General features: G+C 41.4%; 1 protein-coding gene across 2 annotated transcripts; it reads left to right on the forward strand.

Moving 5' to 3' along the window:
* Positions 1 to 2842: 2842 nt before the first annotated feature.
* Positions 2843 to 15439, forward strand: emc10 (ER membrane protein complex subunit 10). 2 transcript variants are annotated; one of them, XM_061905611.1, is made up of 8 exons: positions 2843 to 3012; positions 3142 to 3208; positions 6658 to 6770; positions 6847 to 6960; positions 9470 to 9654; positions 9722 to 9815; positions 11334 to 11431; positions 14171 to 15439. In XM_061905611.1, exons 1-7 carry the CDS (start codon positions 2896 to 2898, stop codon positions 11418 to 11420), a joined length of 777 nt encoding a protein of 258 aa, XP_061761595.1. In that variant the 5' UTR covers positions 2843 to 2895; the 3' UTR covers positions 11421 to 11431; positions 14171 to 15439. The 2 variants fall into 2 exon arrangements, with proteins under 2 accessions (XP_061761595.1, XP_061761594.1); XM_061905610.1 differs by lacking the exon at positions 11334 to 11431.
* Positions 15440 to 22384: the final 6945 nt, after the last annotated feature.

Raw genomic sequence — 22384 nt, forward strand, 5'->3', positions numbered from 1 at the left:
CAACATACAAGATGCCGTCATGGCGACACAACCTATACCGGGCTACCGCGCATGCTCGTCACTCCTGTTGCATGCTGGGTAGGGTAGTTCTTTTATTCCCTGGCTCATAACGTCACAATATAGTACCACGTATATGATGCGTTCAGTTTATCAAAGCACCAAGCAAACAATCGGAAAATTCCCATCATATCAATTCCTAGATATGGTCATAATTATTTTAAGTGCACTACGCAGAATAAACACAACATTATTAATATTGCTACTACGGATAATTTGATCAAAAATTCCCTAAAACAGCCCACTACCTGTAATATACGTTTTTCAAACATAAGATCCCTGATAAAAAAAAATGTTTCTGCTGTTACCTCAGAAATTGCCTGTTCAGATGTTATGATTGTGGCTCAGAGATTTGTATGTAGATTCTATTTATTTTCCATAACAAACATTATAACTTAAATACCCTGGCAGTGGCAATAAGCTTAAATGCTTGTATTTACATTTTTTGAGTTGCGATGAGGTGGAGACTTGTCCAGGGTGTACCCCGCCTTCCGCCCGATTGTAGCTGAGATAGGCGCCAGCGCCCCCTGCGACCCCGAAAGGGAATAAGCGGTAGAAAATGGATGGATGGATGGATGGAGTTGATTTTCATAAAATATGCTATTTAACTGCTACTGTTTAACAAGGACTGATTTAAATTGTTTGGACAACAAATGTTTTGGCGCTTTTGTTCATGTGGGAGAATATTCCAATAAAGGTGCACTACACACTACTTTTGAATTCATTATTGGGCTTTGCGTATACAATGCAGTTAATCGCAATTAATCAGAGAAATAGTGCGATTAACTTTGATTACAATTTTTAATCGTTGCCCAGCCCTACTATATATATATATGTATGTATATATATATATATATATGTATATATATATATATATATATATATATATATATATATATATATATATGACCGAAAGGACAAAATCCTGGGTACAAGCGGCCGAAATGTGTTTCTTCCGCCGAGTGGCGGAAATCTCCCTTAGAGATAGGGTGAGAAGCTCTGCCATCCAGGGGGAACTCAAAGTAAAGCCGCTGCTCCTCCACATCGAGAGGAGCCAGATGATGTGGTTCGGGCATCTGGTCAGGATGCCACCCGAACACCTCCCTAGGGAGGTGTCTAGGGCACGTCCAACCGGTAGGAGGCCACGGGGAAGACCCAGGACAAGTTGGGAAGATTATGTCTCCCGGCTGGCCTGGGAACGCCTCGGAATCCCTCGGGAAGAGCTGGTCGAAGTGGCTGGGGAGAGGAACGTCTGGTCTTCCCTGCTTAGGCTGCTGCCCCCGCGACCCTACCTTGAATAAGCTGAAGAAGATGGATGTATATATATATATATATATATATATATATATTGCGCACGGCCACTCTTCCACTGCGCCACGCCGTCCCATATATATATATATATATATATATATATATATATATATATATATATATATATATATATATATATATATATATATATATATATATATATATATATATATATATATATAGGCTTCACGGTGGCAGAGGGGTTAGTGCGTCTGCCTCACAATACAAAGTTCTTGCAGTCCTGGGTTCAAATCCAGGCTCGGGATCTTTCTGTGTGGAGTTTACATGTTCTCCCCGTGAATGCGTGGGTTCCCTCCGGGTACTCCGGCTTCCTCCCACCTCCAAAGACATGCACCTGGGGATAGGTGGATTGGCAACACTAAATTGGCCCTAGTGTGTGAGTGTGAATGTTGTCTGTCTATCTGTGTTGGCCCTGCGATGAGGTGGCGACTTGTCCAGGGTGTATACCGCCTTCTGCCCGATTGTAGCTGAGATAGGCGCCAGCGCCCCCCGCGACCCCGAAAGGGAATAAGCGGTGGGAAATGGATGGATATATATATATATATATATATATACTCTTCCACTGCGCCACGCCATATATATATATATATATGGGACGGCGTGGCGCAGTGGAAGAGTGGCCGTGCGCAATATATATATATATATATATATATATAGCGCACGGCCACTCTTCCACTGCGCCACACATATATATATATAGGCTTCACGGTGGCAGAGGGGTTAGTGCATCTGCCTCACAATACGAAGGTCCTGCAGCCCTGGGTTCAAATCCAGGCTCGGGATCTTTCTGTGTGGAGTTTGCATGTTCTCCCCGTGAATGCGTGGGTTATATATATATATATATATATATATATATATATATATATATATATATATATATGGGACGGCGTGGCGCAGTGGAAGAGTGGCCGTGCGCAACCCGAGGGTCCCTGGTTCAAATCCCACCTAGTACCAACCTCGTCATGTCCGTTGTGTCCTGAGCAAGACACTTCACCCTTGCTCCTGATGGATGCTGGTTGGCGCCTTGCATGGCAGCTCCCTCCATCAGTGTGTAAATGTGGAAGTAGTGTCAAAGCGCTTTGAGTACCTTGAAGGTAGAAAAGCGCTATACAAGTACAACCCATTTATATATATATATATGGCGAACACTAAATATGCAATATTTTGTTTAAAGTGGAGGATTAGATGTGAAGTATTTGGAGTCTTGATGAAGTCAATAATTCGTAACATTGATTTTAAATCATTTTTATTTTTGGAGCAATGAGAGTTTTAAAGAAAAAAGACTAACTGCATGCATGGCAGATTGGTGTTATCATAACCTGTTTGGCTGTTAAACATAGCATGTTGGACAACCCTGATGTACGTGAATTGATGATCATTTATACTGACGAATTTGTTGGCGCCAAGCTCACCGGAAATTCAGTACATACGCGTAGACCTGCAGTGTTGTGTACTCTTATTGTGAAAGAGCAGACCGGAAATCTAGACCGCTGCATTACCCTTGCCATGGGCACCCATTCGATCAACAAAATGAAGCCTCTATTATCATTTCAAGCAACAGTTGTTTCTTCTGTTTTGTTGTTCGCGTGTGTCGACTTTGGCCGGTGTAACAACGGCAGGAGGGTATGTTTGACGCGTATTTTTTAAGCCATATAGGTCGTTTTGAAAGAAGCGTAAGCTACACCTGCTAGTCGTGGCGTTAGCTTTAGCTTTGGCTTCGGCCGGGTGTGCTAACGTGTTTTTACTTCTCAGGTTGGAGATGTTATGGACGCAGAATTCAATGACTTCTCTTTCCCTCTAGAACATTCTTTTGAAGTTGGTAAGATGATTTTTTGTTCTACTATAATGCTTTATTTGTTGTACGGAAGCTATTAAAGAGGTGATGTGGGGAAAGCGCCTCTGCGCACCAAACTAGATTATAAAATATGCAACATTTTCTGCAGCTGTCTTAAACTAACTTACCAGCTTCACAAGACGGGCTTTTGAGATATATTTACAAAGTCTGCGGCCCTGTTGGGAATTTGGCGTGTGTTAAAATTCTCAAACGTCATCACTGTCCTTTGACATGTCTCATCTATTTGTTTAGTTTTCTTATTTGTTGTATTTTATTGAACAACAAACATACATTTCAATTCAGACAAAAGTGGAGGCACTTTCAACATCAAGCAGGGTTTCCCACACATTCATTTATTTGTGGCGGCCGCCACAAATGAATTACGGCCGCCACAAAAAAAGTATATATATTTTTTTTCGGCTTTTGACTCGCTTAACTGCTCATAAAAGCAATGTTACTCTGTGAATGGAGCTTGTAGTTACATATTATATAAATACGTAAATATCATATAAATGTGTATATAAATATGTACACAAAGTGTTGTAATTATATTCCAACTCCGCGTTCTTCTTAATCATCGCCGCTGCCACTTAGCCCCCACCGCACTCCACATGCCGCCCGACCACACCACCACATATAGATTCCTGACCTGTGGGAAACACTGGAAAGAAAACTAAAGCAAATACAGAGAGTAATGATACTAAAAAATGTGGGGGAAAAAAGACAAAAAGGGGTACCTAAATCCAGTGGCGGGCCGTGTGTTTCCCACCTAGGCCTTCAGTGATGTCCGACTTCAAAAATTACCTCTCAAAATACCATAATTGATGTCGCTACGTGATAGGGCTGGGCGATATGGCCTGTTTTTAATATCTCGATATTTTTAGGCCATATCGCGATAAACAATATCTATCTCGATATTTTGCCTTAGCCTTGAATTAACACTTGATACATATAATCACAGCAATATGGTGATTCTATGTGTCTACATTAAACCATTTTTCTTCATACCGCATTAATATATGCTCATTTTAAACTTTCATGCAGAGAAGGACATCACAACTAAGCCAATTGACCAAAACTGTATTTATTAAACAGTTATTACAGGTGACTTTTCAAATGATAAATAAATGATAAATGGGTTGTACTTGAATAGTGCTTTTCTACCTTCAAGGTACTCAAAACGCTTTGACACTACTTCCACATATACCCATTCACACACACATTCACACACTGATGGAGGGAGCTGCCATACAAGGCGCTAACCAGCACCCATCAGGAGCAAGGGTGCAGTGTCTTGCTCAGGACACAACGGACGTGACGAGGTTGGTACTAGGTGGGGATTGACTACATATTAGCAGTAATGCTACTTTTGGTAGCATCGCTTGTGCCCCACACTTGACAAATTAAAGTTGTCTATTCGACATCTTCCCGCTTCAAGCCGAACCACCGCCAGACGATGGACCCCGTGCTGTTTTTTGGGGGAAGTAATTCTTCCTTCATTTGCACTTTCTTTCTCTCGTATTACCACTCGCACGGCTTCGCTAGCATCACAGCTAACGTTACCCATGCTGCTACCTCTCTGCTGGGCAAGGGCGTATACGTATGTGACGTATGACGTGACAGTATGTGACGTGTAAGTTTGTGCGCTTGCTGTCTGTGAGAAGGAGGTACAATAAAGAGTGGGAAGAGCCTGTAATGTAATGCCCGCAGCTAAAAGCAACTGCGTGAGAACGTATACTAGAATATCATGATATTGTCATTTTCTATATTTCACAGAGACAAACCGCGTATATCTATATTCTGCCCAGCCCTACTACATGATCTTTGCAGGAGAAATACCATACAGGAGCACATTTACACATCAACAGTATACAAAACGGGTTAATTTCTGCCACATTTAAAAATAGATTAAGACGCATCAGCAATTAAAACATATACCGTAAATGTATCTGCTTGGCTAATGGAACTTGCTATCAAAAATATATTAACTGCCCTGACCACATGATGGCGACAAATACACATGTAACAATGTTAATTAAATTACAAGCATGACACACTTTCACAACAAGAGTTTACAACTTTTAGTTGTAACAGAACAGCTACTGTCAACAACCAGTGATCAGATTGGCTATCGCAACTGTCCCTCAACTCGATTTGTTCACAAACTCATCCGCTAACGGTACTGTTGAGTATTCAATCACAGGACGCGCAAATGTCACGTTCAACCTGAGGCCAGCTAGAAGGCCTTACTGACAACTCGTGATCTGATTGGCTACCGCAACTGTCCATCAACTGTATGTGCCCGTTCACTTACAGTACACGGACGCCAGCATTGTTGATTCTGAAGGCGTCTGGCAGATTTTGTACTGCATGGCAACATAAACTAGCTGAATTCTGATTAGATACAAACTAAAACTAAAAACAACAGCACTTGAAGGAGCATAATATGATATTAAGAGAATATAAATACTTTTAGATATTTAGGGAAAGTAAATAAAAAAAATAATTTTATCTTTTAATTATGATTATGATTTCTGGTTACGTTAGGCCAGCAGAGAAGGCCTTGTTGGCCCTGACTGCACACCACTGCCTAAATCACTTTAAATGTTTTTAACAACAATATAAATTTAAGGGCTATTGTACTTAATCATTCTCCAAGATTTGATTGATCATTCTAAACCATTATGCCAATTAGAAAATGTAGGCCTTATTTTCATCAATTGACATTTATGTGGAAAATGTTTTCCCTGGAGCATAATAATGTTGACAAACGTTTCTATGTTACAGTCGTAACATAGAAACATAAAAATACCAAATTTAATCTCTTTTATGGAGAATGGGGACATCGTTGTACCCTTGTTTCTCAGCCAATCTCTGATCTCCTCCCCAAACACATGTACAGTCTCACATTCCACATAGCCATCAACCTCCATGTTAAATTTAAGTTTCAAAAAATCCTTTGAAGGGTATATTCCATCAATAATTTTAATTGTATTTATTTAATTTTGAGAAGAATTGGGTATGTAATATATCTTGTCCTTATTTTCCTTAGCTCAAGTTTTGTGAACTCCTTCAGGATATATTGTCTATGAATTTTCACTAAAACTGCCCTCATATATTTGATGGAACATTTTTCATCACATAAACTAACATATTCAATGTTAAGGTTTCTCAGACAAGGAGTAGTATTTGAATATACAACATTTTGAGTCACCATAGATTTTAATGATGGAGGTGTTGGCTTTGGTGATCTTTTGAAACAGATTATTTGAAAAACATTGATAATTTTCATAAATGTTTCCATACGTAAACAAACTGCCACAATCATCTATTTGGTTAGTCTACCCACGATTGAGCTGTCGTCGCCGTTTGAACGTGCCGTAAAATGTGTCCGTTCTGCGTTGAACTCTCGCGTGATCTTGGTCTGGTTGCAGACGAAGTGGCCAAGTTCCAGGTACGTGGAGCTCTGGTGCTGCGAGCAGGTAGGGAGCCCAGCGTGTCCCTAAGTCAGAACCAGCTGTCAGAGGCTGACAGATTTAAATTAAAGGTGAGTAAATTAGCCATCTAACACCGCTGACTATGTTTTTTTGATGGCAGCAAACTGATCAGTGCATCTATTGTAGGAAGTGGCTGCTGTGGACGGTCTGTATCGAGTCCGAGTGCCTCGGGTGTCCCTGCAGGCTGAAAGACAGACGGAGCGGCAGATGGAAGGTTACCTCACCGCTTTCGTCAGAGCCGTATGTATTTAATCGCAGAACATGTACTATTTATGATTTCAGGGGTGTCCAAAGTGCGGCATATGCTAAAAACACTTTTTGGAAAAAATGACATTACAAAGTGGACTAAAAGAGCAAACAGGTGAAATGTAACGATAACAAGTTGCAATGTTTACTCTAATAACACAAAACTGCCATTCAGGCTGTTGTTTTCTGTGAAGCTGTCATTACTCACCAAATAACAATTAATTGAAATCAATGTTGTTAATAATTATTGACCTATTCAGGGCTCCAATTACCTCACATTAAATATTTCACTTTTAAATATTTTATGGGGAAAATATTGTATATTTAGTTTTTTTCAATATAAAAGTGTTTGTTTTTTTACAAAAGAGCATAAAACAAACAATTGTAAAAAGTATAAAAGCAATTATAAAAATTTCAAATCAACAGATTTCGAAGTTGATCTGGTGCAGATGTGCGTGTGTGTGTGCGCGCGCTCTCTGGTCCCTTTTTGCAGGCACACTAATACAAAAACACAAAATGTCTGATAGATTGCTAAAAATAACGGACCACTTAAAAAAACTGAATTTAATGTTAGTTTTTTTTTTTTACTGAATGAAACACCGGGAACGGTTTGCAGCCGAGTGTGAAGCGACCGGAATGAGAATCAGCACCTCCAAGTCCGAGTCCATGGTTCCCGCCCGGAAAAGGGTGGAATGCCATCTCCGGGTTGGGGAGGAGATCCTGCCACAAATGGAGGAGTTCAAGTACCTAGGAGTCTTGTTCACGAGTGAGGGAAGAGTGGATCGTGAGATCGACAGGCGGATCGGTGCGGCGTCTTCAGTAATGCGGGCGTTGTACCGATCCGTTGTGGTGAGGAAGGAGCTGAGCCGGAAGGCAAAGCTCTCAATTTACCGGTCGATCTACGTTCCCATCGTCACCTATGGTCATGAGCTTTGGGTCATGACCGAAAGGATAAGATCACGGGTACAAGCGGCCGAAATGAGTTTTCACCGCCGTGTGGCGAGGCTCTCCCTTAGAGATAGGGTGAGAAGCTCTGCCATCCGGGAGGAACTCAAAGTAAAGCCGCTGCTCCTTCACATCGAGAGGAGCCAGATGAGGTGGTTCGGGCATCTGGTCAGGATGCCACCCGAACGCCTCACTAGGGAGGTGTTTAGGGCACGTCCAACCGGTAGAAGGCCACGGGGAAGACCCAGGAGACGTTGGGAAGACTATGTCTCCCGGATGGCCTGGGAACGCCTGGGGATCCCCCGGGAAGAGCTAGACGAAGTGGCTGGGGAGAGGGAAGTCTGGGTTTCCCTGCTATGGCTGTTGCCCCGCGACCTGACCTCGGATAAGCGGAAGATTGATGGATGGATGGAACACAATAAAGAATGTGGGATTTACAATATTACATATGAAGAATAAAACACTGAATATTAAAAACAAATGAACATCGCTCCTCTTTTACTTCTCAGACCACGACCTTGATCGACATCTTTTGCAATCAAGCAGAACGCAGCACAAATGGCCAAATATGAGCGCAAAGGAGAAAAGACACCCACAATTTGATATTAACTTTTTGCAGAACTTTGTCATAAAAATTTGTGATGGGCTTGCCTCTTTGTAAACAAACCCCGCCCACTCTGCTTTGTGTCTCGTTGGCCTGGAGCTGCTGTTATTACCGTAATAACTCATACAGTACTCAAAAGCACAAATTCCAACCATTGGAATATTTTCTAAAGTTCAAAACTTACAATAATTTAATAAATGGCAATGTACATTAGTAGTTTTGATGTTAAAGGTTTAAAATAAATATTTTGGAAATGTTTGATATGCCATATTTTGCCCATTTCTGATCTCTAAATTTAAATGTTGAAAGTAAAAATAAAAATGTATGACCTATTTTTAACACTTTTATCAGTGAGGCACTTTTAGATCCCCAAGAGTTTTAGTGGGATCCTACTGTCATTGCTCAAAAAACAATAATGAATCAATGGTGTTATGATTTATTGACTAAGTTAAGAATCCAATTACTTCACATTGACATTCCTCTTTTAAATTTTTTTGGGGGGGAAACATTGCATATTTTGTTTTTGCCCTAAAAACGGTTTTCTTTCACAAAAAAAGTCATACAAAGTAATTGTTTTATTTTATATCGACACATATAACTTAATTTGATTTAGAGATTTAAGCATTGAATAATAATAACTAATAATCATTATATATGACTTATGTTTAAAAAATGTTTTGACTGAGACCCTTCCAAATCCCCAGAACCAAACTTGAGAGGGTGGGCCCTAATGATAAAAAAAAAAAACCTATATATTGTATTGGTATTGAAAATGAAAAATATCAAAATGGCCCCCGCATGCTTTAATTTTTCAGTATGCGGCCCACAGTGGAAAAAAATTTGGACACCCCTGTACTAATTACTACGACAATTTGTAGCGTGGAATAAGGATTGCAAGTTTATGTTCATGCGTCGTCATGATTTACGTCAGCTTGTAACCCTCCCACTCCCAAGTGTGCCATGGTAGAGTCCCACCTGAGCGATGTCATCACCCTCCACACCGACGTCTCGGGCTACCTCATCGGCATCTCCATCGTCACGTTACCAGGAGGCTGCGGGGGTGCTGAGGTGGAGGACGAGGTAGATCTGGAGGTGTTCAACACAACGCTCAGCGTCATGGCGCCCGTCAACGCGCCCGGGTCAGTATTCCCCTTCTTTCGCTTTTCGGTGCCTTTGCTTGAACTCTAATAGCCAATTTTTTTGCAGACCTGAAACGGCTCTCTTCCTGGAGCGCATGGAGCAGGAGACGGAGAAAAAAGGGAAGAATCCGCAGGAGCAGAAATCTTTCTTTGCTAAATACGTAAGTAAACCCAGTCTGCCTGAAAAGACAGTGCTGGAGGGGTTGATGAATAAATGAAAAGGCCTTTTTAGATCCTTCACAGCACGCTGGTGTTCAACACGTGTTAGGATGCAGCAGTGATCCTCAGTGCTTTGCTTTCTTTCTCGTTAAAACACTGAGACCAGTTTCCACCTGAGTTGCCTCGTCTTTTATTCATGTGGCTCATCAGAGTTGTTTGAAGTGAACGCGACCAGCTAAAAGTCAGTCATCTTCTAAATCAGGGGTGTCCAAAGTCTGGCCCACGGGCCTTATTCGGCCCGCAGCTAATTGTTTAACTTCCACATTCCAAAAATACAAATTAAAAAAACTAATACAGAAAAAACTGTCAAATCGAAAAAGTAAACAGGTGACATTTGACGTGAAAAAGTTGCAATGTTGACTGACTCAAAGCTGCCTAAGGCTGTTTTTTTTTCTGTAGAGCTTTGAACGCTCAAATAATAATGAATCAAAATTATTGTTATGAATTATTGACCTCTTAAAGGCTTCAATTACTTCACATCAAATATTCCACTTTGACATTTTTGGGGGGTAAAATACTGCATATTGTCTGTTTCCAAATGTTTCTTTGCCAAAAAAGGCATTAAAAAAAAAACATTGAAAAATTATAAAACGTATAATTGACTAATTGACAGTTGGATCTGAAGTTAATGTAAAGACTTAAGTGTCGAAAGTAAAAAAAAAAAAAAATGACTTATTTTTATACTTTTAGGAGTAACAATACATTTGGAGGTCCAAATGGGTCTATCGGGATGTTCTTTTTAAAAACTCATTGCTCCAAAAATATTATTGAATTAAAATCAATGTTATAAATAATAAACCTATTTAAGGCTCCAATTACTTCACATCAAATATTCCACTCTGAACATTTTCTGGCGGGAATATTGCATAATTTATGTTGTGAAATGTTTTCTTTGACAAAAAGGGCACAACACATATAAATATATATTTTTAACTTCATATCAACATATAGACCTGAAGTAATTCTAGAGATTTAAGTGTTGAATAATCCATCCATTTTCTTCCGCTTGTCCCTTTCGGGGTGGCACGGGGTACTGGAGCCTATCCCAGTTGCAATCGGGCGGAAGGCCGGGCACACCCTGGAGAAGTCGCAAAATAATAATTTATAAAAGAATGTGAACTTTTTTGTGACAGACACTTTTCGACCAAACTTGAAGGGATCCCTAAATGTTAAAAAAATTATATATTGTATTGGTTTTGAAAATGAAAAGTAACACAATGGCCGCCGCATGCTTTGATTATTCAGTGTTCGGCCCTCAGTGGTAAAAAGTTTGGACACCGCTGGTTTAAATGTTGATAAATACATAATTTATATATATTTAAACAGAGTCAAGGCAAATAAGTTTCCCTGCCAGGAGGTGGCGTTATCCTCTTTCCTGTCCCTGATGTTGTTGTCTGCTTGTGTCAGCGTGACTTGTTTGTGCTGAATCCAGTGACATGTGCTGCTGTGCTGTGTTTCAGTGGTATTTGATACTGGGAGGTGCTATCTTCCTCATGGCCACCAATTCGGCACAGCCCCCAGCAGGGGGAGGCAGAGAGCAGAGCTGATTCCCACTGAAGTACTGTGCTTAATTGTGGCTGCTTCTCTTCCTCCTCCTCTTCTTCCACTTTCTGCTCCCCCTTAAGTAGAGGTGTCCTAATCCGTCCAATATCAGTGTACAAACAAGTGCCTGAGGATATCGGCATGAATACAAAATGTCCGATATGCGCTCCGGTACAAGCAGTCCTCCAGCGTGTTTACTAGTACAAAGCTGGACAGCCAGTTAACATCTAAATGTCCTTCTATAAACACACAATTTCTGTTTTATTCAAGTCATTTACCAAAGGTAAACATGCAAGGCTATTGGCTACTACGAGTTAGCAGCTACACAACAGCTAAGCACACAATAACCACACAAGCTCGGCATACGTAATACTAACTGAACAATATTGCAGTTTAAAACAGCACATTTGTCAATAAACCAGTATCAAACAACTGTGTGAATGCTACAAGCATTCAAACATACACGATTTGACACCATTTTTCATCTATTCTCTATTATTCCACCACTTTTTGGCTCAGCATAACTTCATCCCTGTTCATCCAAGCACACCCTTCGATCTTCAAAATGTTTAGCCCATCCAGGAATCGTTCGGACTGTTAAACTTTTTTCAAAACAATTCCCAGTTTTCCGAGACATTTCTCCCATTGAAAATATATGGGCAATTTTTTTAACCTTCCGCGATTTCCACATTTTTCAACCAATTCAAACCATTCCACCTTCAACACATTCCACGGATCCTGGTAAATGTAAGTAGCAAATTTCCAGGGTCCAAAAAATTCCAGGAATTCCCTGTTTTCCAAAGCCTATTTTCACCTTTTTTACAGTCCACAGGTTTTAACCAATTCCAACCATTTCACCATCAAAACATTTTACATAATCAGGACAACAAAAATAGCCATTTTAGTTTTCTTAAAAATTTCCAGATTTCCCGAAATTTCGGGGGAATTTTTAAATTCCCGTTCTCAATTCAAACTGTTACTACATCAAAATGTTCAACAGATTTAAAAAATTCCAACACCAACCCATTCTTATGACCTAGGACAATTCTGCTCTTATCAATATTTTCAGAAATTCTTGGTTTTCCTGAAATTTCCAGGTAATAGGAACGTTTCTCTAAATATTTCGCATTTTTTAAACACTATTCTGACATTTCAACCATTCCACCCACACTGCTCTTCCCATATATTGGAACGCAAAACATATTTTTCCCTTTCCCAAGATTCACGGTTTTCCCGGAATTTGCGATAATTTTTTCTCTCTATTGACAATGAATGGGAAATATATAATCAACTGCATATCCCACATTTCTCATCCGATGAACCTTTCCACCATCCACTCACCCTGGACATTCAAGCCAGCATGCTCAGTTCGGAAAATTCCTTGATTACTCGAATTTCTCCCCATTTAAAAAAAAAAGGGCAATATACAAAACTCTATACCCCACATTTCTTAACTGATTTGAACGGTTCCAACATCTACACACTCCACTCATCCTGGACATTCAAGTCAAAATGTTTCCAAGTTCCAAAATTTCCCTAATTACCAGGAGTTCCTGCTTTCAAATACCACTGTTTTTTGCACTTTTTTTCTTTTGACTTCCTCACTCCCAGTTTTCATCCAATTGGATTTATTCAAGTATTTAAACGTTCGACTTGGCTGAGAATTGGTTGTAACCATTTTTTTTCTCCCAAAATGTTGCTGAGAAAAAAGCCGGAAAACCAGGCTTTCCAGGACATTTTTTACAACATTTTTTACCCAATTCAAACCATTCCACCATCTTCACACTCCTCACCCTGGACATTGTAGCCCAATACCATTTCACCATTCAAACTATTCATACAGTCATTCTACATTCTATCAGTATATCAGTTAAGCTTCAGCATTTAGGGATTCACACGCAATTCCAACCGGATTCGCATTTTTCTGTTACAATCGCATATTACTTACACAAACAAAGTCTCCAAAGAACAGACAACACAATTGTCTGCATTATTCAGCCACAGTTCATGCAAAAAAAAAAAAAAGAATGTAACCTTCCACTTCTATTTAAAGACAGCATATGTCTGTTTTTCATAATTTCCTTTGATCAAACATGTCCTCACTACAAAATAATAAAAGTATGTATTATCATTGCGAGTATTGTATCCGATTAATATGAGTATCAGCCAGGCTCCAATATAAATATCTTATCGGACATGAGAAACTTGTATCAGGACACCTCTATTATTAAGTTATCGTAACTCCTCATTTAGTGGCCGCTGTTTACTCAACTGCAGAGATTAGTAAGCCTCTACTGGATGTAAGGCAGTATGTACAGTATGGGTTTTTACCGAGGCATTTTTAATCTTAATATTCAATCATAAAATGTACTTTTGATATATATTTTAAACCAAATAGTAATCGTACTTTTATACATGGATGAACAGTGGCTACCAATCTGTTAATGTGCTGTTGTTTTAGTTAAAATCAGGTGCGGCGTCTATTAGAGGGAAGGCCACTATTTGAGGAAATACGTTATTTTTTAACTCATCTGTTTGACTAAATAAAATCCACTATTTTTCTTCCCGCTCTTTCTCCCGTGTAGTTAAAGTTCCAATGAAGATGGGGAACTACTGGGCGGATTCTTCACTAAACTAGCAAGAAACTAACTTGATTGTTCAGCATGTGTTATCCTCGCTTTCTTTCTGTTCAGCTAGCTACCATGTGTAAGAGTGTTTGTTCCCTATTCATTTGTCTTGTCTTTGTCTCTGCCAGTGGATGTACATCGTGCCTCTCGTCCTCTTCCTGATGATGTCAGGCGCTCAGGACCAGTCGGGGGGCGGGGCCGGGGGCGGAGCTGGCAACGGGGGTGGACGTTGATGACGAACTGCTAACGCGTGACTTTTTTTTTTTCCTTCCCTGCAATGATGTTGAACTGCTGTACTTGTTACTGTAGTTGACTTTTTAATACCACTGTGAAGACGGGAGAATAAAGTATTTATTACTCACTGATTGAGCTGTTTACCTGCCAGAATGTGCAAACGCGGCAGGCGACGCTTTCTCTTGTAGTAACACTGTTAATTTTAGAGCTGATATCGGACTAAACATAGTTGGGATACGTGACAGGCTCACCTTCCACTGGTGATGTAAGGCTTGGGATTCAAAACAGCAGCTTGAGTAGTTTACTTGGGGCTCAGATTGAATATCCCGGACTTTATATGACAAGTCCGATGAGATGGATTCAATTGTGACAGACTACGTCCCTGATCATAGCAGTCGTATGAGCCAAATATGCTCCCTAAAGGCTGTGAGCAGCATAGTCATGACAACAGTAAGATGCTGAGCGATTGCTAGAATCTGGTAATTGGACTGTGGCACCTTTTAAAATAAATACATAGGACTGTCAATGTTTAATTAATTAATTTAAAAAATATTGAATCAAAATAAGTTGTTCAACTTTGAAACATTTTTTGTAAAAACATTTGCATATTTTGTTTTCTCAAAAAAACTATACCATTTTCTTTGACAAAAAAAAGGCATAAAACAAACAAATTGGGGGAAAAAAATGTATTATTGAGAGACAGATATGGAGTTGATCTAGAGACTTAAGTGCCGAAAGTTTTTTTTTTTTTTTAATATTTTTAACACTTATGATACCCAAGAATTTTAGTGGGATTTTATTTTAAACTATTATTGCTCAAAAATAATGAATTACAATACATTTTGCCAGGAACTATTTATGGAAGGCTCCAATTACTTTACATGAAATATTCCACGTTGAAATGTTTTGGGGTTGGCTGTATATTTTGTCTTTGCCATTAAAACAGGGTTTTCTTTGACAAAAGGACATAAAACAAACACATTGGAAAAAAACAAACAATGACAACTTATGATCTGAAGTTAAGGAGTTTTAAGTGTTGAAAAGTGTGACCTTTTTTTTTTTTTAACACTTTTTTGTAAGTTGGGCCTTTTTGGTGAATTTTTGTGAAAACATTTTTAAACTGTCATTGCGCAATAAAGTCATTAAAACAATGCTGTTGTGAATCATTGACTTATTTAAGGCTCCAAATACTTCACATTAAATATTCCATCTTTGAATATTTTTTTTGGGCGGGGGGATATTGTAAATGTTGACAAAAAAAACATGATTTTCTTTGACAAAAAAGGCATGAACATTAAAAAAAATATATATTTCTTTATGTCGACAGATACACCTGAAGTTGATTGGGAGATTTAATCGTTCAAAAAATATGTGTGACTTATTTTTAACATTTTTATGACTAAGACCCTCTGGGTCCCTGAGACCAAACTTGACAGGAGCCCAAAAGGTTAAAAAATAATTATATATTTTATTGGTTTGGTAAATGAAAAATATCAAAATGGACCCCGCATGCTTTAATTTTTCAGTTTATGGTCCCTTAGTGAGAAAAGCTTGGAGCTTGTCTTATTTCTAATCCAACATGAGACTGTGCACTTTTCTTTGTCCATTTCTTCCCTGTTGTTTCCCGCTCGTCTGCGGTGCCAGAGCATTTTCTTGCAATTAAGGTGTGGGCTGACGGTCAAACATGACACGCTCATGTTAATCATGTGTCAAAAAAGATAATACAGTTATAGCTTTGTATGCAGTCTAAAGTGTAAATAAAAGCTAGCAAGAGGTGGCCAATAATGGAGGTACAGTAATAGAGTTCAATCTATTCTGCCTATAAAGCAGTTTAAAAACATCCTCCATTGTTTTATATACATGCAGTAAGTAAAGACATCATGTTGTAAATGGGTTGCGTGGGAAGTCACGCCCGGTTGCAGATTCGCTAGGCTCTTTGCACTTTGTTGATCAGCCAAACTACCTCTGGGTAAGGTTGCCATTTTCAATTCCAAAAAAAACCTCAAAAAGGCTTCAATGTAAGTAAGGCTCCACTTTTCCAAAAATGCGCTAGCTTATTGTTAATATACATTAGCTTTGCTACTGATTTCCATTGGCAATTTTACGTGGAGAGTTCAACACCTCCAAATGTGTTGATGAAAACTACTAAGATGCATGTTGGATTCAAACAGCTTGTGTGTAATGAGTACAATACTTACAGTATCAACACTTTTCAGGGCGCAACAAAATACCAAATTTAGCAAACACTGAACTGACTAGCCAACACAGCCTAAAATATACACTACATCTTGGACTTACAACTGTTATTGCAACTTATTGCCATATTTGCAAATGAGACTCAGAAATGTGTTAATAAAACAAGATATCAGCTCATTTTTAAATGTTGCAATAAAATAAAGTTTTCATTATTAAAAACAATACTTATTAACACACACAAAAGTACAAAAAATCTCTATTGTTGATTACTGGTATTGATTCCGAGGTACTGGAAATTTGGTAATGTATCATTTAAAATGTGAACGCTACCCATCCTTATACAGCGGCGCATTGATTTCACAGAGCACATCAAATAGTTTGCTTTTTCCTTAAGAAACAACAACTATTACTAATCATGGCAGACTTCATGAGGGACAACAAAAACTATTTTGGGACAAATGATGATCCAGAACCTCATATTTTGGGGCTTGATTATAAGGAGGATGCTAAACAAGGAATAAAAACTACGAACATAAAAACAATCACTTACTGTATATACACTGTCTGCTTTCACTGGGATGTTGGCTAATGGGATGTTTATATCTTTCAGCACAAGACTCGTGTTTCCTGATTAGATGGTGAAGTCAACATCATTTTTACTAACGGTGTCAATAAGCATATTTTTGTGTCTTTTAAGTGATGTGTTCGGGTAAAAATTGAATGTCAAAGTTGACCAACAACCTTCCAACTACAACAGTGAGGCCCACACAAGTGCGGCCTGCCGGCATTTTCAGTATGGCCTGGGAGACGTCCACAGCTTGATTAGGACTCTGGCCCGCGGGGTGTTTCCAGATGTCTTTTCAATATCGGACAACCTAATTGTTGCAATTTTGCCACCATTGTGTGGACAACATGAATACATCAGGTCAATGACCATGAATGGTGCCTCAAGGTTTGGCAGAATATTTACTTATATGACCCAATCAAAACAACCTTCCTGATTCATGACGCAAAAAAATAAAATGAAATATGCAATCAACACACATGGTCACATAACGCAACCTGCAAACTGAATTTTGTGGATATTGTAAAAAACAAAAAGTTCAAGCACAAGCACCATACAAAATTCTAAATTAAACCCATTTAAATGCATGATGGGGAAAATATAAAACACTATCCACACTTATCAATCTTTGGTGCATTTTAGCTGCCAATTATTGTTGATTGATTACAAAACTTGAATAAGGTCGTCACGGAGGTAAACAAGGTAGGAGTCAAACTTTCACATCCAATTAAATTATTTATTATTTGTATATTATATTAATATGTACACATATGTATAAGCTACATATATTTACACACACACACACACACACACACATACATACATACATACATACATATATATATATATACATACATATATATATATATATATATATATATATATATATATATATATATATATATGTATATATATATGTATATATATATATATATATATATATATATATATATATATATATATATACACACTCCTCTCTGAGCTGCAACCTTATCGTGGTAGAGGAGTTTGCGTGTCCCAATGATCCTAGGAGCTATGTTGTCCGGGGGCATAAAGCCCCCTGGTAGGGTCTCCCAAGGCAAACAGGTTCTAGGTGAGGGATCAGACAAAGAGCAGCTCGAAGACCTTTATGAAGAAGAAACATCATGGACCCAGATTTCCCTCGCCCGGACGCGGGTCACCGGGGCCCCCCTCTGGAGCCAGGCCCGGAGGTGGGGCACGATGGCGAGCGCCTGGTGGCCGGGCCTGTTCCCATGGGGCCCGGCCGGGCACAGCCCGAAGAGGCAACGTGGGTCACCCCTCCAATGGGCTCACCACCCATAGCAGGGGCCATAGAGGTCGGGTGCACTGTGAGCTGGGCGACAGCCGAAGGCAGGGCACTTGGCGGTCCGATCCTCGGCTACAGAAGCTAGCTCTTGGGACGTGGAACGTCACGTCACTGGGGGGGAAAGAGCCTGAGCTAGTGCGCGAAGTCGAGAAATTCCGGCTGGATATAGTCGGACTCACTTCGACGCACAGCAAGGGCTCTGGAACCACTTCTTTCGAGAGGGATTGGACCCTCTTCCACTCTGGCGTTGCCGGCAGTGAGAGGCGACGGGCTGGGGTGGCAATTCTTGTTTCCCCCCGGCTCAAAGCCTGTACGTTGGAGTTCAACCCGGTGGACGAAAGGGTAGCCTCCCTCCGCCTTCGGGTGGGGGGACGGGTCCTGACTGTTGTTTGTGCTTATGCACCAAACAGCAGTTCAGAGTACCCACCCTTTTTGGGAACGCTCGAGGGAGTACTGGAAAGTGCTCCCCCGGGTGATTCCCTTGTCCTACTGGGAGACTTCAACGCTCACGTTGGCAACGACAGTGAAACCTGGAGAGGCGTGATTGGGAAGAATGGCCGCCCGGATCTGAACCCGAGTGGTGTTTTGTTATTGGACTTTTGTGCTCGTCACAGTTTGTCCATAACAAACACCATGTTCAAACATAAGGGTGTCCATATGTGCACTTGGCACCAGGACACCCTAGGCCGCAGTTCCATGATCGACTTTGTAGTTGTGTCATCGGATTTGCGGCCTCATGTTATGGACACTCGGGTGAAGAGAGGGGCGGAGCTTTCCACCGATCACCACCTGGTGGTGAGTTGGCTGCGATGGTGGGGGAGGATGCCGGACAGACCTGGGAGGCCCAAACGCATTGTGAGGGTCTGCTGGGAACGTCTGGCAGAGTCTCCTGTCAGACAAAGTTTCAATTCCAACCTCCGGAAGAACTTTGAACATGTCACGAGGGAGGTGCTGGACATTGAGTCCGAGTGGACCATGTTCCGCACCTCTATTGTCGAGGCGGCAGATCGGAGCTGTGGCCGCAAGGTAGTTGGTGCCTGTCGGGGCGGCAATCCTAAAACCCCTTGGTGGACACCAGCGGTGAGGGATGCCGTCAAGCTGAAGAAGGAGTCCTATCGGGTCCTTTTGGCTCATAGGACTCCGGAGGCAGTGGACAGGTACCGACAGGCCAAGCGGTGTGCAGCTTCAGCGGTCGCGGAGGCAAAAACTCGGACATGGGAAGAGTTCGGGGAAGCCATGGAAAACGACTTCCGGACGGCTTCGAAGCGATTCTGGACCACCGTCCGCCGCCTCAGGAAGGGGAAGCAGTGCACTATCAACACCGTGTATGGTGCGGATGGTGTTCTGCTGACCTCGACTGCGGATGTTGTGGATAGGTGGAAGGAATACTTCGAAGACCTCCTCAATCCCACCAACACGTCTTCCTATGAGGAAGCAGTGCCTGGGGAATCTGTGGTGGACTCTCCTATTTCTGGGGCTGAGGTCGCTGAGGTAGTTAAAAAGCTCCTCGGTGGCAAGGCCCCAGGGGTGGACGAGATCCGCCCGGAGTTCCTTAAGGCTCTGGATGCTGTGGGGCTGTCTTGGTTGACAAGACTTTGCAGCATCGCGTGGACATCGGGGGCGGTACCTCTGGATTGGCAGACCGGGGTGGTGGTTCCTCTCTTTAAGAAGGGGGACCGGAGGGTGTGTTCCAACTATCGTGGGATCACACTCCTCAGCCTTCCCGGTAAGGTTTATTCAGGTGTACTGGAGAGGAGGCTACGTCGGATAGTCGAACCTCGGATTCAGGAGGAACAGTGTGGTTTTCGTCCTGGTCGTGGAACTGTGGACCAGCTCTATACTCTCGGCAGGGTTCTTGAGGGTGCATGGGAGTTTGCCCAACCAGTCTACATGTGCTTTGTGGACTTGGAGAAGGCATTCGACCGTGTCCCTCGGGAAGTCCTGTGGGGAGTGCTCAGAGAGTATGGGGTATCGGACTGTCTTATTGTGGCGGTCCGTTCCCTGTACGATCAGTGCCAGAGCTTGGTCCGCATTGCCGGCAGTAAGTCGAACACATTTCCAGTGAGGGTTGGACTCCGCCAAGGCTGTCCTTTGTCACCCATTCTGTTCATAACTTTTATGGACAGAATTTCTAGGCGCAGTCAAGGTGTTGAGGGGTTCCGGTTTGGTAACCGCAGGATTAGGTCTCTGCTTTTTGCAGATGATGTGGTCCTGATGGCTTCATCTGACCGGGATCTTCAGCTCTCGCTGGATCGGTTCGCAGCCGAGTGTGAAGCGACCGGAATGAGAATCAGCACCTCCAAGTCCGAGTCCATGGTTCTCGCCCGGAAAAGGGTGGAGTGCCATCTCCGGGTTGGGGAAGAGACCCTGCCCCAAGTGGAGGAGTTCAAGTACCTAGGAGTCTTGTTCACGAGTGAGGGAAGAGTGGATCGTGAGATCGACAGGCGGATCGGTGCGGCGTCTTCAGTAATGCGGACGTTGTACCGATCCGTTGTGGTGAAGAAGGAGCTGAGCCGGAAGGCAAAGCTCTCAATTTACCGGTCGATCTACGTTCCCATCGTCACCTATGGTCATGAGCTTTGGGTCATGACCGAAAGGATAAGATCACGGGTACAAGCGGCCGAAATGAGTTTCCTCCGCCGTGTGGCGGGGCTCTCCCTTAGAGATAGGGTGAGAAGCTCTGCCATCCGGGAGGAACTCAAAGTAAAGCCGCTGCTCCTTCACATCGAGAGGAGCCAGATGAGGTGGTTCGGGCATCTGGTCAGGATGCCACCCGAACGCCTCCCTAGGGAGGTGTTTAGGGCACGTCCAACCGGTAGGAGGCCACGGGGAAGACCCAGGACACGTTGGGAAGACTATGTCTCCCGGCTGGCCTGGGAACGCCTGGGGATCCCCCGGGAAGAGCTAGACGAAGTGGCTGGGGAGAGGGAAGTCTGGGTTTCCCTGCTTAGGCTGTTGCCCCCGCGACCCGACCTCGGATAAGCGGAAGATGATGGATGGATGGATGGATATATATACACACACACACACACACATTTGTCTGTATATAGTTTGGACACCTTTCAATGCATTTTCTTTATTATCATGACTATTTACATAGTCACTGAAGGCATCAAAACTATGAATGAACACATGTGGAGTTATGTACTTAACAAAAAGAGGTGAAATAACTAAAAACATGGTTCATATTCTAGTTTCTTGAAAATAGCCACCCTTCGCTCTGATTACTGTTTTGCACACTCTTGGCATTCTCTCGATGAGCTTAAAGAGGTAGTCACCATGAAAGGGTTTTCACTTCACAGGTGTCAGAGTTTGATGCCTTCAGTGACAATCTACAGTGTAAATAGTCATGAAAATAAAGAAAACACAATGAAATGAGAAGGTGTGTCCAAATTTTTGGCCTGTACTATACACATGTAACATATAACTTTCACAGTATCATGTTAGACCCGCTCGACATCCAATGCTTTCGGTCCCCACATACACGGTCCTCTCCAAGGTTTCTCATAGTCATCATTGTCACTGACGTCCCACTGGGCTGAGTTTTCCTTGGCCTTATGTGGGCTCTACCGAGGATGTCGTTGTGGTTTGTGTTGTGGTTTGTGCAGCCCTTTGAGACACTTGTGATTCAGGGCCATATAAATAAACATTGATTGATTGATTAACATATGTATATACTGTACCTATATGAGGCATTCTACCGAACTAAAGCAAAATGCTGTCCCTTAACCAAAAAAAGGCTTCAATAAAACACTCAAGTATTTAGACATGCATTTTATATAAAGCCAATCCATTATTATTATTATTGATTATATGATTTGCTTAAACCCAGGAAATTAATTGAGAAAGTGATAAGATAAATAAATACAAAACCATCTTTTACAGGGTACTTTCTATTGAGAAGTAGATGTCATTTATGAAAATACCTCTTAAAACATTTTTGAAATTTGTTTCAAATGGTATAATTTAAAATATCTTTATGAGCAAGTTTAATCAGAGGTTGAAAGACGGACTTATTGT

This window comes from Nerophis ophidion, linkage group LG07 (assembly GCF_033978795.1).
Source record: "Nerophis ophidion isolate RoL-2023_Sa linkage group LG07, RoL_Noph_v1.0, whole genome shotgun sequence".
NCBI classification, from domain to species: Eukaryota; Metazoa; Chordata; class Actinopteri; order Syngnathiformes; family Syngnathidae; genus Nerophis; species Nerophis ophidion.

Coding starts and splice junctions, on each gene's coding strand:
- emc10 (XM_061905610.1), top strand. CDS start 2,896: ATGGGCACCCATTCGATCAACAAAATGAAGCCTCTATTATCATTTCAA. Junction 3,209..6,657: donor AGAACATTCTTTTGAAGTTG/GTAAGATGATTT, acceptor GTCTGGTTGCAG/ACGAAGTGGCCAAGTTCCAG. Junction 6,961..9,469: donor TCACCGCTTTCGTCAGAGCC/GTATGTATTTAA, acceptor CCCACTCCCAAG/TGTGCCATGGTAGAGTCCCA.